At 39.8% G+C, this 16,913-nt stretch overlaps 2 protein-coding genes across 2 annotated transcripts in view; both read right to left on the bottom strand.

Moving 5' to 3' along the window:
- Positions 1-52: 52 nt before the first annotated feature.
- LOC117292473 (late histone H2B.L4-like) lies at positions 53-2,240 on the bottom strand. Its single transcript, XM_033774521.1, has 3 exons — positions 2,120-2,240; positions 1,171-1,334; positions 53-706 (listed from the first exon to the last, which is right to left on the bottom strand). Exons 2-3 carry the CDS (start codon positions 1,324-1,326, stop codon positions 467-469), a joined length of 396 nt encoding a protein of 131 aa, XP_033630412.1. The 5' UTR covers positions 1,327-1,334; positions 2,120-2,240; the 3' UTR covers positions 53-466.
- Positions 2,241-9,372: 7,132 nt separating this feature from the next.
- LOC117292694 (rhomboid-related protein 3-like) overlaps positions 9,373-16,913 on the bottom strand; it is a 30,575-nt gene continuing 23,034 nt past the window's right edge. The window contains exons 7-11 of the mRNA XM_033774833.1: positions 16,712-16,878; positions 14,732-14,844; positions 11,751-11,851; positions 11,412-11,466; positions 9,373-10,443 (exon numbers count right to left, since the gene is read on the bottom strand). Of these exons, the coding sequence (XP_033630724.1) occupies positions 10,202-10,443; positions 11,412-11,466; positions 11,751-11,851; positions 14,732-14,844; positions 16,712-16,878 (678 nt within the window). The 3' untranslated portion in view covers positions 9,373-10,201. The remainder of the gene's footprint in view (positions 10,444-11,411; positions 11,467-11,750; positions 11,852-14,731; positions 14,845-16,711; positions 16,879-16,913) is intronic.

Here is a 16,913-nt window from a genome sequence, read left to right as displayed (position 1 = left end):
TAATTACCCCCTCCCCACCTCCATTTTATTTACAAGCAATAGTACAGAATGCGTTATATTTAATTAACTTATGGTTGTTTTTGTTTCCCACTCCAATCTTTTCTGATAAATATTGGAAGCTTTATTTTGGTAAAAGTGAAAAACGTTCACAATAAAGGCAAGTATTCTTTGAGAAACCGACCAACCAAACAAACAAACCAGTTTTATTACTAAGTCAACAACACTGAAAAACAAAAGTACTCTCCAAACCAGGATATTAATTTTCATTGATAATTTTTATTTCTAAACCATTAAAAAAGAAGAATAGTACATATAACAAACATAAATTTACAACTATTTATTTACAAAAATCATCTTTCCACTCAACTACCAATAGACGCGATGCGTTGACGATAAATATTGTATCTTTCTATTCAATTTGTTTCTGAAAAAGTCCGTCTATTATTATTTTGGCATCGGTCGGAATCTATCTTGAGGTAGTGGTGTACTTTGTGACGGCCTTGGTGCCCTCACTCACGGCGTGCTTGGCCAGCTCACCGGGCAGGAGGAGACGGACTGCGGTCTGGACTTCACGGCTGGTGATGGTGGACCGTTTGTTGTAGTGGGCGAGGCGGGAGGCCTCCCCGGCAATTCGCTCAAACACATCGTTGACGAAGCTGTTCATGATGCTGATGGCACGGCTGGAGATGCCGGTATCAGGGTGGACCTGAGAAAAAGAAAAAGAAGGAAAATGTTTAATACTGAAAGAATTTGAAATGCAAGACGTGAAATAAACATGTGGTGCTAGGCTTGGGGGATGGTGCACCCTTGATTTTATCTTTTTTGTGTGCTTGGCAGGGTAGACTTGGGAAATAGATAAACAAACCAAGTATGAAACAATGGCACAATAAAAGGCAAGCTATGAACTATATACTTGGTGCTCAATTTGGGGGCAATGTGAACCCCTTCTTGTGTCTTTATTGTGTGCTTTGAATCTCTTGATTTATTCAGAGGACTTTGGGGTTGGGGTACTTCTGTGTATATTGATTATCAGACGTGCGTGAAACACAGGCTTATTCTTTAAAAAAAAAAATTGGGGGGAGCAAAAAATGCATATAAAGTGAAAGGCCGAATTTCAGGGGAATATTGCAGTAAAAGAGGAGTGGTTTGAATAGGGGTAATCAAACTGACCTGCTTCAAGACTTTGTAGATGTAGATGTTGTAGCTCTCCTTTCGCTTCTTCTTGCGCTTCATCTTCTTGTCTCCACCCATGGTTGCAGAAGGCGCTTTGGCTTTAATGGCTTTCTTCTCGCCCCCAGGAACGCTTCGGTTGGATGCTTTAGTCATGATGGACACTGAAACAGAACGGGAAAAGATTAACATTCTCATTAATTGTTCTTCAATTCAATCAACATTCAGACCCAATACTTCATGGAGGCAACGAAGGCGATTGCCTCGATGCCCCCTGGTCCTTGCCTTGGCGCCCTTGAAACACACAAGGAGACAATGCATTGGTGCCCTTGCACTTTCAAAAACTAAGCATAATACATGCCTGAACATTTATAGCCATTGGTTGTAATAAACAAATGAAGTACAGTTATTCAAGCCAAAGACGGTCAAGAACAGGTCAAGACAAATAATTAATGAAAATAAACTCGCTGAAAAAATGTGATGTGATGTAAGCCAGCAGAAAGGCTCGTTTTGAAATGGCAATACATCGAAGAGCAAGGAATGATTTGAAATTGAAACATGGCGAATGCTGTAGGGAAACCGTTAGATTATTCTACTCCGCAATAGTATAAAGCATGACAAGTTCTCAAAGGAACATACACCAAGTAAATACACACATGTGTCGGTGACATGCGTTACCAAAAGCCAAATACATTGATGCCAGGCCATTACTCGAGGTTTGTTCTAATTCTGTTTAACTGTGGCAAATCAAGTACAAACTTCCACTCAACTTGCATGCACATTGTTGCTGAACTCCGAAAAACATTACCGCAAACCAAATACATTGATACCTCGCCATGCAATGCCTAAAAACCCAATAGACATCAGGATCGTTCTGTTTTTAAATGCACTTAGAAATGCATGCATATGTTGTCAACAAACTCAGAACAAATTTACGTAAAGAACTCACCAGTAGACTTGCAGAAAAATACGAATAGTAGAAACAATCTTGTTTTGGCACACACAGCAAAGTGTCAGTGGTAGATGTAAGCAGCAGGCAAAGCAGACACGGAATGACGAGTGAGCAAGGCGCGCTGAGATGTTTTATACCCAACCAAATATTCCCGCTCTTTTGTAAACGGGGCTGAAGAATCATCACCTGTTTTGATTTATCGAACGAGCTTCATCATTGGTCAGTTTCACTGTAGCACGTTAACATGGACCAATAGCATAGCTCTTCTGAAACCGGGGAATTCTGCGCTAACGACCCATAGAATTTGGGGTTTTAGACGGCGTGACGTGACATTACGTAAGTGGGAATTTGAATTGGCGTCGATTTGAATAATTTAATTTGAATGCAATGCATTGGGTTCTGAATGTAAGGGGATTAAACGGAGGGGTGGGAAGAGTGGGGGGGCTGTGTGTCGCCACGAGACTCTTTTATGTTAACTCGTATTTTTTTTTTAGAAGGCAATACAATTATTGGAAAGCAATTGACAAAAATGTCCTTTATTGAATGCAGTGTTTTTCAGCGACAGCGTTTGTGCAGTTAAAGAAACGACGATGCTTTGTTCACTCTTACCCTTCAAGGCTTTCTGATGTATTAACCCCTGGTCCCACTATACTAACTATTTGACAAGTTTAAAAGGTTTTAGTAATTTATTTTCACGCACTATATTTACATGTATTTCAGAGGGGAAATATTGCAACATTTTGCAATACCCAACGATTTTTCCTAAAAGCATCTTATACATTTCCAATCCTTTCACAAACGATGTGCAACCCCATGATATCACAGTTTGATAGTTAGTTCGTTAAAGCCATTGGACACTTTCGGTAAACAGTATTGTCCAAGGCCCACACTTCGTGTACCACAACTTATATATAAAATAACAAACCTGTAAAAATTTATGCTCAATCGGTCATCGGAGTCGGGAGAAAATAACGGGAAAACCCACCCTTGTTTCCCCAAGTTCCGCCGTGTCATGACATGTGTTTAAAATAAATCCGTAATTCTCGCTATCGAGAATTAATATTGTTTTAATGTTTTCTCAAAAAGTAAAGCATTTCATGGAATAATATTTCAAGATAAGTCTTTCACCATAACCTTCTGTAAACCCTTTGAATTATTTGTAAATCTGTGAACTTTTAATTTTTTGTCTGTACCGAAAGTTTATAATGGCTTTAAGAAAAAAAATTGAAAGAAAAACAACTTTGTCAATCCTGCCTCGCTTTGGGATTACATTATTTTGCAAGTCAATGAACTACGGCGGGGTAGCAAAAACTTTATCCGTGTTGGGTGGGGTGGTGTCACATGGGGACCATTGCATGCTCTATCTAGTTGTCAGCATTCTTGCGACTTGTTTCGTGAGGCACCAGGGCCCAATTTCATAGGGCTGCTTAACGGTATAGCAAATTTGAAATTGGGCCCTGCGCTTAAACAGGGTGCTTAAGCAGAAATTGGGACTTAAGGACCCTTTTTGCTTGCTTGCTTGCCGCTTTAAGCAAAAAGCATTGCTTAACCAATGCTATGAAATGAAAACTTTGCTAGGTGCGCCCGTTAAAGGAACACGTTGCCTTGGATCGGACGAGTTGGTCTATAAAAAGCGTTTTAAACCGTTTGTTATGAAATGCATATGGTTAGAAAGATGTTTTAAAAGTAGAATAATGATCCACACAAGTATCACTCAAAGTTACACGGTTTTCCATTTACGTCGCGAACTAACACGATCGGCCATTTATGTGAGTCAAAAATTTGACCCCCATAAATGGCCGACCGTGTAAGTCGACGAGGTAAACAGAAAACCACGCTAGTGCGAAGCTATTGTGTAAATCATTGTATTCTACTTTAACAACATCTTTCTACCCATATTCATTTTATAACAAACGGTTATAGTTACAGCACGCTTTTCAAAGACCAACTAGACCGATCCAAGGCAACGTGATCATTTAAGCACAAAAACGACCGCTATAAGCAGCTCTATGAAATTGGGCCCTGGGATGGGAGCGGGGGGGGGGGGGGGGGGGGGGCACTGGAAATGGTGACCCGGGTTACGCCGTCGGTGAACACAAACTTTTGGACGGGTGTACTAATGTAGTATCAACTCTAATATAAATTCCCACCAAAATCAGGTTTTATTCGCCTTTTGATCGCAACATCTCACATTGTTGGTAAATAATGTTAGTTTTTATAAATATCACATAACTATGTTATTATCTCACTACACAACAGACTAGTCATAGTCACACATCGGCGTTTTGGTAAAACACAAATAATACAAAGTTCTTTATCCCAATGTGAACTCAAAGGCAGTGGACATGCACCTTTAGTAATTGTCCAAGACCAGTATTCTCACTCTATGTATCCCAATATATTTTGTATCTGAAAATATTTGGGCTCAATCGCCCGTCAAATTTAAAAGAGAAGAACGAAAGTTACTTTGTGTGCTTTCAGATGCATAATGAAAGTTTTCAGCTGAAATATGTTATTATTTGAGTGAGAAATTATCTATCTAAAAAACTACTCAGAAAGAGCCGTTTCTCACGTGTTTCACTGACAACACAGCTCTCCATATCTCGAAGTAAGTTTTTATCCTAACAATTACTTGAAGTATTTGTCAATAGTGTCCAGTGCCTTTATTAACATCTATGAAAAAACTACACAAGTTTAACAGATTGATATGCTACACACTCGTTTAAAAGTCACACTTGTATTCACGTTCAAAACTATACCTTGGTCCCAGTGACATTATGACCAAGGGTTAACAAGCTATCGACATTCGCAAGGTAGATGCACAATAGCTTCACACAAATATCACACGACAGGGTTTCCCTGAAATTAAATAATACAAACATAAAAACACACACACACAATTTAAAATGTGTTGACCTAACGAGAAATTTAAACAACCTATTACACTGGGGTACCCCTCCCCCCTCCAACAAAAACCCGTTAGCTTATGGGAATGATCTTACTGAAGCCTTATAGTTTAGTTTCACTTATTTTTTATTTTACACAAAGACAGTCACAAACGAACCTACACCCAAAACTTCACCCCCCCCAAAAAAAAAAAAAAACTTCACCCCCCCCAAACCGAAATAAAACCCCTTCAATCAACAAACACACAAGAACAACCGGAATCATTGATCACAAGACTACAGTCGCTGGAGGTGTGGTAGCCTTTTACTAAGGCCTTCATGGCGTTAAAGACAGTGGACACTATTGGTAATTGCCAAAGACTAGCCTTCACAGTTGGTGTATCTCAACATATGCATAAAATAACAAACCTGTGAAAATTTGAGCTCAATCGGTCGTCGAAGTTGCGAGATAATAATGAAAGAAAAAACACCATTGTCATACGAAGTTGTGTGCTTTCTAATGCTTTATTTCGAGACCTCAAATTCTAAATTTGAGGTCTCGAAATCAAATTCGTGGAGAATTACTTCTTTCTCGAAATCTACGTCACTTTAGAGGGAGCTGTTTCTCACAACGTTATATACTATACTATCAACCTCTTTCCATTACTCGTAATCATGGAAAGGTTTTATGAGGATAATTATTTTGAGTAATTACCAATAGTGTCCACCGCCTTTAACAGCAGAGCGACTGGAAATGGAGACCACGCGCGCAAGCCACGGATGCCTTGACAATAGGCTAGAGGTGTGGGGCAGCAAAATGAAAATATTTCTTTACAAGTTGGTCAAGAATCAAATACAGGAAACCAAGAAACACACAAAGACCCCCAACATAAAATCATACAGTCTAAAGAATGAAGGTGGGTTTGTGGGGAGCACCTTTCAACTATTATATTTCACATTATAAGTTGGTCCAGAAAACCACAATAAACACACAAATACTATCCCAAAACAATCTAAGGACTACGTTTACAGTCAAATACTCCATGGAGAACTTCCTTACTGGGATTTCCTGAAGAACTTCCCCAAAACAGATTTCCTTAAGACTTCCTTTAAAAGATTTCCCAAAGAACTTCCCAATACCGATTTCCCGGCATGAGACTTTAATTACCAACAAGGCTTTCCTGGGGAACTTCCCAATACCGATTTCCATGAGACTTTAATTCCTTACAAGGATTTCCGAGAGAACTTCCCAATACCGATTTCCTTGAGAATCCCTTATAAGGATTTCCTGGAGAACTTCCCAACACCGATATATGGAGAACTCCCTTACACATTTTAAAAGAACTTCCATCAAGACCTTTAATAACGTAAGTAATATTTAACCCGACAGGCCATACAAATATTGTCAAACCATCAAACTCTGTAAACATTACAAGAAGTTCCAGCTTCTTTCACAAACTACTAATTGATAGTTTACGCTTACTTCATAAAAACATTAATGACAATCGCCAGCTGTCGTTGATATAAACTACAATTGAATTTTTTTTTTATTCTTGATTTTCGACCAGTCACCTACACGAAAAATACAGAAAACATCCTGCTTTTCCCAAGCTTCGACCAAGTGCCGTTTTCAGAGAAAACTGTGACCGTCAAATGCATACTTATTTTGTAGCAAGTATTCCGTAATTTAACTGAACGACACTCCTAAATTTTGTTCGGCCAAACGAACAAATAAACTAAGGTCAATGATGCCAGTGTGGAAGGAAATTATGCGCCCCCACCCCCATACGGCAAACTGTGGGTGCGTTCTTTTAGCTTCCCCGGGTCGACCCCGGTATGTGGCGTTTTTTTCCCCAGGATGAACGTGTGCAGATAATTACCCACGTTCGTCCTGGAAAAAAAACCCGCCACACACCGGGGTCGACCCAGGGAAGCTAAACGAACGCACCCATTGTACAAACTTCTTCTGAAAGCGCCCTCTTTTGGGTAAACCTCTTTAACGGTATGGGTAGCGGCACACAATCTCCGGCGGACAGATTTCCATGGGACACCGGGTTCTAGACTGGCCACTAGTCAGCAATTCAGGCTTTCGAACAAACCCAAAGTTGACTATCCACAAAAACAGCAAATAGCCGCGACGTCAGCGCTGCATATCATCAAGATTTTCAAGCACAAACAATTACTGAGAAAGGAAATTTTGCTTAAAAGAAGCATGTTCCAAAACAAAGAATTATTATAGCTTGTGACTGATACCATGCTATTTTCTCGGTAGAGTTGTTTTACTGAGAACAATGGAAAAGGACTGGGCCAAGTCTCATGGAGCTGCAAAGCACAACAACTAGCTAAGCACAACACAATTATGCTTACCAGAATAAGGTTACCGACCAAACTACCATGTCACACGATAACTTTTGACAGGCATCCTGCTCATTTCTGCTTAGCAGAAAATTGTCAAGGAATAATTTTCTGCTAAAGAAATTGTTCCAGGTGAGTGGGATGCCCTCTAAAATATTGTCTCAAATGTCCAAACGTTTCTGTATAATCCAATTAGTTAAGTTTACTGTTAATACAAAATTAATATTTTTTATTTACAACAATTTAACACTCATCATAAAAACTGGCACAGGGTTTGGCAATACATGATTCATCACCTGCAGTATTAATTGAAAATTTTAGAATATGATAATAGTTCGCTTTGACGAATACTTAAAGGGCAAATTTCACAAAACTCTTCCTAACTTAAGACGAGTCCTGGGTAATTCTAAGAGATAGGACTAGTCTTAAGTTAAGACCAGTTACTGGTCCAGTTAAGACGTTTAATATCTCTTTGTGAAATCTGGCCTGAGTCTTCTGTAGAAGCTGTTCCAAACCGCTTTATAATGTAGTTGACTTGAACGTGGTGTTTATGCGTCTTTTCATTTTGGCAAGAAAAACTCTTCTCAACGCTCTAATTAGAGCCAAACGAGAAGATGATGAAGAAATTTCAGTTTTAGATGTGGGAGGAAAGCCCCAGAGAATTATTTAAAGGGCAACCCACGCAGTCAAGTAGGGACTGAAAACCCAATCCACATTGTGCCTCAGGTGGGATTCGAACCGGGTCCGAGGGGTGGAAGGCAAGGCAAGACACACTACACACATTTCTTCATCACCTTTTCCACACATGTATCTCAAGTGTGAGTCACTTTTAAGTGCCCTTGGTTTTTTACCAGAAAGTTAAATTTAACAATATGCAAAGTAAACGTTCGCAAAAATGGAACAAATGGTACATGTGAAATTGAGCCAAGATTTTCGCTCAGCAGAAAATATCACAAATCGAAACGCAACATAAGGCATATATGTAGCTGTGACTCTGGCGTTTGCTAGGCATTTCGCCTGATAAAAGTTCGACCAAATTTGAGATTTTGAAACACTTTTGGGCAGTAGGCGTAACCATGCAATTTCTATTGTGTACATGATTTTGAACATAAAAATATGCAAATTCTGAGAACATAACCTGGCAAGTCTGCTGCCACCTAGCGTTACCGAAAGTTCCCCCAATAGTATTATTTTAGGTTTAGATTACAATACAATCATTTTAGATTTAGGTTTATTTTCAAAATTGGTTACTTACATTATCAAAATGTACTTACTAACTCTCCACCAGGGAGAGTAGTTTAATACAAACATTCACAATTTTTTTTAAAGACCAACATGATACATACTTATCATGATTATATACAGCCTCTTTAGACAATACTAAATCCTAAAGTGTTTAGAGAACACTTTCTTCAATCAATCAAACTCCAGTTTTAAGGCAGTGTTTTCCAGCACTGGCAATATAAATACAGTCTAAAATGCTTTCTACTACACTATTCTCTGTATTTTCAAATGATACAGACACCTGTCACTTATTTCAGTGATAAACTCATACACCCTGAATAGGTCTTCATTGACCTCAGCGAGGGCGCTATTTGGATCTTGCACAAAGCAGACTGAGTTAATACTTAGTTGGCAAGAACTCCTTTTGACAACTTACTTCACAACAAATAGACCTTTCTTTTGTTTACAAACATTGACCAACATTTTGTTAGAGCGGCCTTGAGTACAACTGCCTTGGCACAAAGTTGTCCTCCCTAATAAGCCTTGTTTTAAATTAAGATTGTTTATTGTTCGTTTTGGGTAATAGCACAATGATTTATCAGTGATAGTTCATTTCAGGCCTAATACTTCATGGAGGCAACGAAGGCGATTGCCTCCATGCCCCCTGGTGCTCTCCAAATGCACCAGAAATTTACAATTTCCCCATAGGGTGCCCTTTACCATGGAGAAAATGCCTTGGTGCACTTTCCCTTTCAAAATTGAAGCATACAGGCTGGGGGGGGGGGATGTCGCTTCTTGATTGCATTATTTTATCATATTGTATTGTCATAAAATGTTGAGTTTTGTGCAGCGAAGGTTGCCCCTACTGTTGGCAAGACTCTAGGCTATGACATCGCAAAGAAAGGTCAATCAAATTAACACCATCACAGCAAATACAGAAGCTTTGTTAAGTTTACACAGACCAAACTACATCACCCTGACGCCAGATTGATCTTGTTCCCCGTATTCAGATTTTCACTTGTGCACAGACTCCTTTCCCTACTGGCCTCAGTCTGGTTACATTTGAACCGCTCAAAATCAAGACGCCTAGAAGGTCTACTGTTTCATTTGTACGACTTCTCATAAAAATTGCTCCTCACATTCGAAAAGTTGTTTGCAACCAACTGCTTTTGAGCTTGCTCAAGTCTTGGCAATAGCTATGAAACATGCTCTCTGATTCATCCACAATATTAATCTTTCACTAAATAATTAAATTACGCATATATGTCACACAGTAACTTTAGCACACGCAAATCAATCAAGTACAAAGACATGATCAACAAAAATATGAATATATTTATATATGTTAATCACAACCAGACATCTAGAAATTTTAAATTTTGTTTGTGACAAAACTCTTTGGGGTAAGTTCTAAAAAGCTGCAAACAAACCTGCCACTCATACACAACAGTGTTTTATAAAAACATCTAATTATTACAATAAAACTATTCCAGGGCCTCGATCAAACTGATCAGCACCTAAATCTTCTGGATAAACTCTTATAAATTACAAGTTTGTTTTAACAAACCAAACCTTGGAAGCTTCACCGCAGAAATAGTGACGCCATGACTGGATGCTATACTGGCTTGGCAGGATTGTAGAATATGTTCCAGAATATAACAAACATAACAAAGGCGATGTAGATGACTGTGATCACCCAAAGGGTCAACCTTTCATGTAATCTCTGGTCGTAGTTGCGGACAATGAAGAGACCGATCGTCAAACCGATTGCGATTCCCATGAGTGCGGCTATGAAGGAGGTAGCCGTTTTCAAACCGGAGTAGCGTCTGTAAACTGCCAGACCAAAGTCTAAACTCACTGGATGAAAAAACAAGGTTTGTGTGATTTAATAAAGGGAGTGTACACCTTTGAAAAATTAATAAGGGAATCAATGTGTGGTGAAGAGGTTTTCAACTAGTGGTTTAAACCCGGGCCGAGGCCTGGACTTGATCACTTTACTGAGACGAAGTTGAGGTAAATTATCAAGAACCAGGCCTCAGCGGGTTTAAACCACTAGTTGAAAACCGATTCAACACATTGATTCCCATTCATAAATACCTTTTCGGTCAAAAATCATCAACACTTTTTGGTCAAAAGGTAAAATAAATGCACAAATTTTTACTATTCAATGATTTCTTTCAACACAACACCCCTCCAGCTATTAAATGGTTAGGCCCTCGGGTAAACAACTCCTTATAAGGAGATGCTGTGCGCGTCGCGCGTATCGCGTGATGTGGCACAACTGTTTCGGCCGTTGCTCTCGACCAATAGGAATGAAGAAACTGTCTTATTATCGTGTCACGCCCATGTTATAACATTTTTACTGGTGTTATATCATCCGTTCAAACAACAACTCGTGATGCCCTCTCTACCAATCAGAATGGATAAACTGTCTCAGGTATTTATGAATGACCATTAAAACTTACTTGGTAAAGAGCACTGGAGAGCTGTTGATATTATAAAACACTGTTACAAACGACACCCTTTGAAGTACTGCCAATCAGATTAGGAGCACCAGGGTGAGCCCCTTCTCTTTTCTATAATTGCACAGGGTTCTTTTACGTGTTTTTACACAACACACCTACCAATTGTTTTATGTACCATCCAAAGGGCGGAGCATCATTAAGTGTCTTGCCTAAGGACACAGGTGTCATGACTGGGACTCGAACCAACACTCTGCTGATCAAAATCACAAGAGTTTGAATCCGGTGCTCTTAACCACTAGGCCATGACACACCACATCATTCTACTTTTTAATCAGATTATTACCACAGGATTACACTCACCTAAGGCTAAAATGAAACCGACTCGCAAGGCTCCTATCTTCATCTCAGCAAAATTCTACAAGACAAAAAAGAACAAAGAAGAAAACTCTATATAATTAAAATGGTGTAATTCAGGGAAACACAAGCAGTATACTTAAATACACAACGATTTTTATGTTTCGAAGGACAGAGAAATAATATTTAAGAAAGTGCCTGGGTTTAGGACGAGACTGTCATGACTGGGACTCAAACCCATGCTCTGCTGTTCAACAGAGCTTGAGTCCAGTGTGCTTGAACAATCAGCCATGACATGCCATGACCTATGATAAAGGAAAGGATTAATTGACAAACAAAACTTACCAACAAAACATTGGCAAGGTGAGCAGTCAAGAGTGCATATGAGCCTGCTGAAGCACCACAAAGAAAACTAGTCCTGTCCAGAATAGACGAACCCATGGAACCTGTGGAGACACAACAAATCACATATTAATTTTAATTTTGGTTTTACCCTTGCACCGATGTGTGTTAGCACTGTATACTCAGTACTTTCCTGAGTTCTGTGAAAAAGGTCACAGGCACATTACTTGGGTGGGATTCGAACCCATGACCTTTGCAATTCAATGCTCTGGAAAGTACTGAGTATATAGTGCTAACACACAGTGATGTATATGGGAAAACCAAAATAATACATACATTATTTAGAAACCTGTATGCCATAAGCATCATGACTAATGAATGACCCTTTACCGAAAAGGAGTCTGACTATCGTTCACAAAAAGGTAGCTAAGCAAAACAAAATAATGCTTACCAGAATAAGGTAACCAGCCAAACTACCATGTCACATGTTCAATTGTTTTTTTGTTCTCAACAAGAGTATGAAATAAACGTGTATTGAATTGAATTGAATTGTGACTGGTACAACAAAACTTGTCTGCTAAGCAGACCATTGTTAAGCAAAATTGTCCTGCTTATAAAGCAGCTCTATGAAATAGACCGATCCACTAAGCTCCACCCCATTGCGTATTGACCAATCACAACGCAATGAAGGTCCGACAAATAAGGTCCGACATGCGTGCGCATATCTTGGCGCGCACGGCAGAGTTGTGCAGAAAGGCATTGGAGAGCCACACGTGTTCTTGCTCACAAGTGCGTCGTGGGCGGAGCCTACTGGATCAGTCTATTGGACCCTGATGATAAAGAAACTTGTATAGTCAAAAAACCTAAGTTAGAGTTGAGTCATCAGTATAAATAATGAATCATTTCATGCAGTGTCCATGTATGGCTCCAACTTTAATCCAAGGAGGGAAGTTTCAGTTTTTGATGTGGGAGGAAAATCTTGTGGGAGTTATTCCTGGGAAACTCATGAAGTAAAGTATAGGGACTGAAACCTTATCCATAGAGATCCCTGGCGGCAGGTGAGGAAAGAGACCACTACGCCAACACGACTGACCTATATATGAAGATTTTCATAATTCGTTATCAGGAATGTTACAAATCATAAATTTTCCTAATTATGTTTGTTCGTGTTGTCCAGTGCCTGTCATGTTTGTTCAAGTAGAAAGATAGACTGCGAGGCAAACCCCTTGCTGCAAGGGTTTGAATGTATCCTATTAAGTTTAAGCTAAAGGCTGTTGAAGAACAGGTAGGCATCCCTACACTACATTATTTTGGCTTTCTGGGTACCACAGGACCATGGAGCCAGTAATTGCTTCTGGGTTCTCAGCCTACATCTTGTGGGTTTGTCCAGAGCCTGTCATGTTTGCCCCAGTACAAGGATGGTGTGAGGCAATCCCCTTACATGTACCTGCTACATGTTCGTTATGCTTTGAATGTGTCCCTGATTCGGTTGCAGCTAAGGCTGTTTGAAGGACATAATTATCTTGGGTTTCTTGGTACCAAAGGGACCTGGAACCAGTAATTGCTTCTGGGTTTAAAGCCTACATCTTGTGGGTGTGCCCAGAGTTTGTTCAGGTAGACTAGAGATAGACTGAGGCAAACCCCTTAGGCTTTGAATGTTTCCCTGACGGGTTGCAGCTTTAAAAGCTATTTGAAGGACGGATACATGTATACTAGGCATCCCTAAAATACATAATGTTATTATGTAGACTTTCTGGGTACACTCTGTAGGGACCTACATGTAGAGCCAGTAATTGCTTCTGGGTTTAAAGCCCACATCTTATGGGTGTGCCCACAGTTTGCTCAGGTAGAGGAATAGAGGCAAACCCCTTAAGCTTTCCTGATGGGTTGCAGCTTAAAGCTTTTCTAAAGGACAGGTACATGTATAGGCATCCCTAAAGTACATTATGTTATTATGTAGGCTTTCTGGGTACACTGTAGGCACCTAGAGCCAGTAATTGCTTCTGGGTTAAAAGCCCACATCTTGTGGATGTGCCTAGAGCCAGTCATGTTGGCCCATGTACATGTACATGGCTAGAGACTGCAGGCAAAACCCCAATACATACAAGCTACTACAAGTTTGTTATGCTTAGAATTTACCCCTGATAATTGGTTTCGAAGAACAGGCTAGGCACCCCTACAGTACAGTATGTTGGCTTCTTGTCTGGAGCCAGTAATTGCTTCTTGATATCAGCCTACATGTACATCTTGTGGGAGTGCCCAGAGCCAGGTAAACCCCTTGGTTTAGGCATCTACCTCCATGGTTTAGTAGCTAACGGCATCATAAAGGCTTTATGTATACAATAGGGACGCAGAGCCAGTAATTGCTTTGAGGGTTTAAAGCCTACATCTTGAGATGTCTAGAGTCAGCTAAATTTGCACAGTCAGTAGAAAGTAAGACTTGTGCAAACCCCTCGCCCCCGTAGCTTATACTTTGCCTGAAGTCCCTGTTGGGTTAAACATTTTTATACATAGCCAGGAGTAATTGCTTCTGGGTTGAAACTTAAAGTGTGTGGGTTGTGTGCTAGTCTGCAACATTTTGTACATTTTGTAAATAATACGTCTAGTGCAAACTCTTCTCATAGCTACATGTGTACACCGTGCCACATATCAACCAAATTTTTCAGAGGTTATCAGACACTGAAAAGGGTCATAGATAAATTTAAATTAAACTTACAAAGTTTTAGGTTCCCCTTAAAAAAACATTTAAACAACTGGGGCTCAATTTTTGGCTCTGCTTACCGCAAGCATAGCATCAGCGCTTACGACAACAGGGAAGTTTATGCTTCACATGTATTTCACACCTTAGCAGGTAATTTCGCCTGTGTATGTTTGTACTTGTAGTCCATCGCTACTAGTAGGCATTCTTCTCTTGCACAACAAGCACAGAATTTGGCGGTAAGTGGAGCCATGAAACTTGGCCCCTGATCATAACCCAAGCTTACCTGCAGCAACTGCTGATAGATAAAGACTCCCTATCCGCCTTGACCCATGCACCATCTCAAGGGCAACACCCAGTAACACTTGTACAGCTATGTTAAAAAGAAGATGCTCTAAACTGCAAAGAAAAGATAAAAAACATAGTGCGTTCATTATGTGCTTTTCTAACAAGCCAAGCGCCTTACATACCTTTTCTGTGCTTAGCATGTTTTTGTGCTTACAGGCTTTATGATTGGGCCCTGGTATCGAGGCCTAAATTCACCTCCCTTGCAACTGCGTTAGTTTCCACTTGTCAGGAGTGTCCCATACACAATGCAATACAAGCCTTTTCAGGATGCCATAAACAAGGATGAGAAACCATCATTTCAAGTGTTGTGCAACAAAATCACTTTCCAAACAATCTCTTTGGTATAAATTTGTATTGCTCCATTGCATTGCATCAGGGATAAAGAATTCATTTTGGTTTTACCCATATAGACCATGTGAACTTTGTTTACAATAAGTGTGATCTTGTACATTCTTTAAGAATTCTGGCAGGCAAGATACTACACTGGTCCTATGGGAAATCTAACATTGTGTGTCATAATTTCCACATAAAACCAAGGGTTATGAAAGTAAAAGCTGGACAAGTTTTGAGATGTGCCCCCTTTCATCATATCAAAAGTTTATAAGAATTAGACAGTGCAATCTCCATCAAACATAAAATTTGATGTTTTCTTCCAATGGGCTGTGTACAAATCGTGCCTGCAGGAAGTCCAGGCTCTGTGGCTCTGTGACATGTATTGTTCCAAGGTCACTATCGTCTATACACTGATGTGTGTTAGCACTGTATATTGTACTCGGTATTTTCCCTCAAATCTGTGAACGTTGGTATTACACTAGTTGCTCTAGAATTCCAAAGGTCTTGGGTTCAAATCCCACCCAAGTATTATGCCTGTGATTTTCTCACAGAACTCGGGAAAGTACAGAGTATAACACACACATACATGTATGGGTAAAACCAAAGTGAATATAGTCTGGCTCAACACACAAAAAGGGAAACAGCGCCCTCTTTAAATGGTTAGTGACAACCCATTTGTATATTACATCAATGGTGAGCAAGCTCTCTGACTGCTTACATGTACATGCAGAGGTTAAGATTAGTGCATGACATTTATCAGTACACCACTTGTCGTTATTGGTTGGCATGTAGATAATTTTCTGAGGATTTAAAGATTTTGTAAAAAGTGCATCCTAATTGGATAGTCTAAGAGCTCAGTGCAGTATTAAAGGCACTGGATATCTAGTTGGTAATTACTCTACTGTTAATTACTCAAAATAATTGTTAGCATACAAAAGCAATGGAGAGCTGTTGTAGTATAAAGTAAAACATTGTGAGAAACAGCTCCCTCTAAAAAATGTAGTTTTTGAGAAAGAGGTAATTTCTCACTCAATTATAAGAAGACTTTTTTTCTGTAGGCATCTGAAACCACACAAATTTTTTGTAACAACGGTGTTTTTTCTTTCTTTATTCTCTTTCAAGTTAAATGAGCAATTGAGTCCAAATTTCCACAGATTTGCTATTTTATGCAAATGTTCGGATACACCAAGTGAGAATACTGGGGCTGATTTGAGAAAGTGTTAGAAATAGTCCTTATTTAGGACTTGTCCTAGGAGTACACTAGACTGGTACTAGGTTAGGACGCGTAACTCGTCCTGACTCCAGATAAGACTAGTCTTAACTCTTTGTGAAATCCACCTCAGTTCTTTAACAAGTATGACCAAAGTGTCAGTGCCTTTAATTGAAATACCAGTACCAAGTCTGTATGCTTCGCTTTTGAAAGGGCAAGGGAACCAAGACATTTTCTTCGTTGTAAAGAGCAACCAATGAGGAAATTGTAAATTTCTACCGCCCCAGCATTTCAAGGGCACCAAGGCAATGGTTAGAAGCAACAGAGGCAATCGCCTTTGTTGCCTCATTGAAGTATCAGGCCTGCAGTACCTACCCTCCATGTATAAAAATATATGTAGCAAATCTCCAGAACTGAATCTTGTTCTCCGGGTCGAAGATGATCCAGCTGCTTTTGGGGACGGGTCCTGTCCAGAATTCCGCCAGGGTGGCGTTGATGTCCGACCGGGTCATGTTGACCCCAATGCCAATGTAGAAGCCAAGCTACTGAAGACAGGGAGAACAAGGGCATACATGGG

This window comes from Asterias rubens, chromosome 7 (assembly GCF_902459465.1).
Source record: "Asterias rubens chromosome 7, eAstRub1.3, whole genome shotgun sequence".
NCBI classification, from domain to species: Eukaryota; Metazoa; Echinodermata; class Asteroidea; order Forcipulatida; family Asteriidae; genus Asterias; species Asterias rubens.
Note: the sequence above shows the minus strand (reverse complement) of the source record. Positions and strands in the feature narration are given on the sequence as shown.

Excerpts from the sequence above, each read along its gene's own strand:
- LOC117292473 (XM_033774521.1), bottom strand. The coding sequence starts at position 1,326 with ATGACTAAAGCATCCAACCGAAGCGTTCCTGGGGGCGAGAAGAAAGCC. Across the intron at positions 707-1,170 it reads TCTACAAAGTCTTGAAGCAG|GTCCACCCTGATACCGGCAT; the intron begins GTCAGTTTGATT and ends TCTTTTTCTCAG.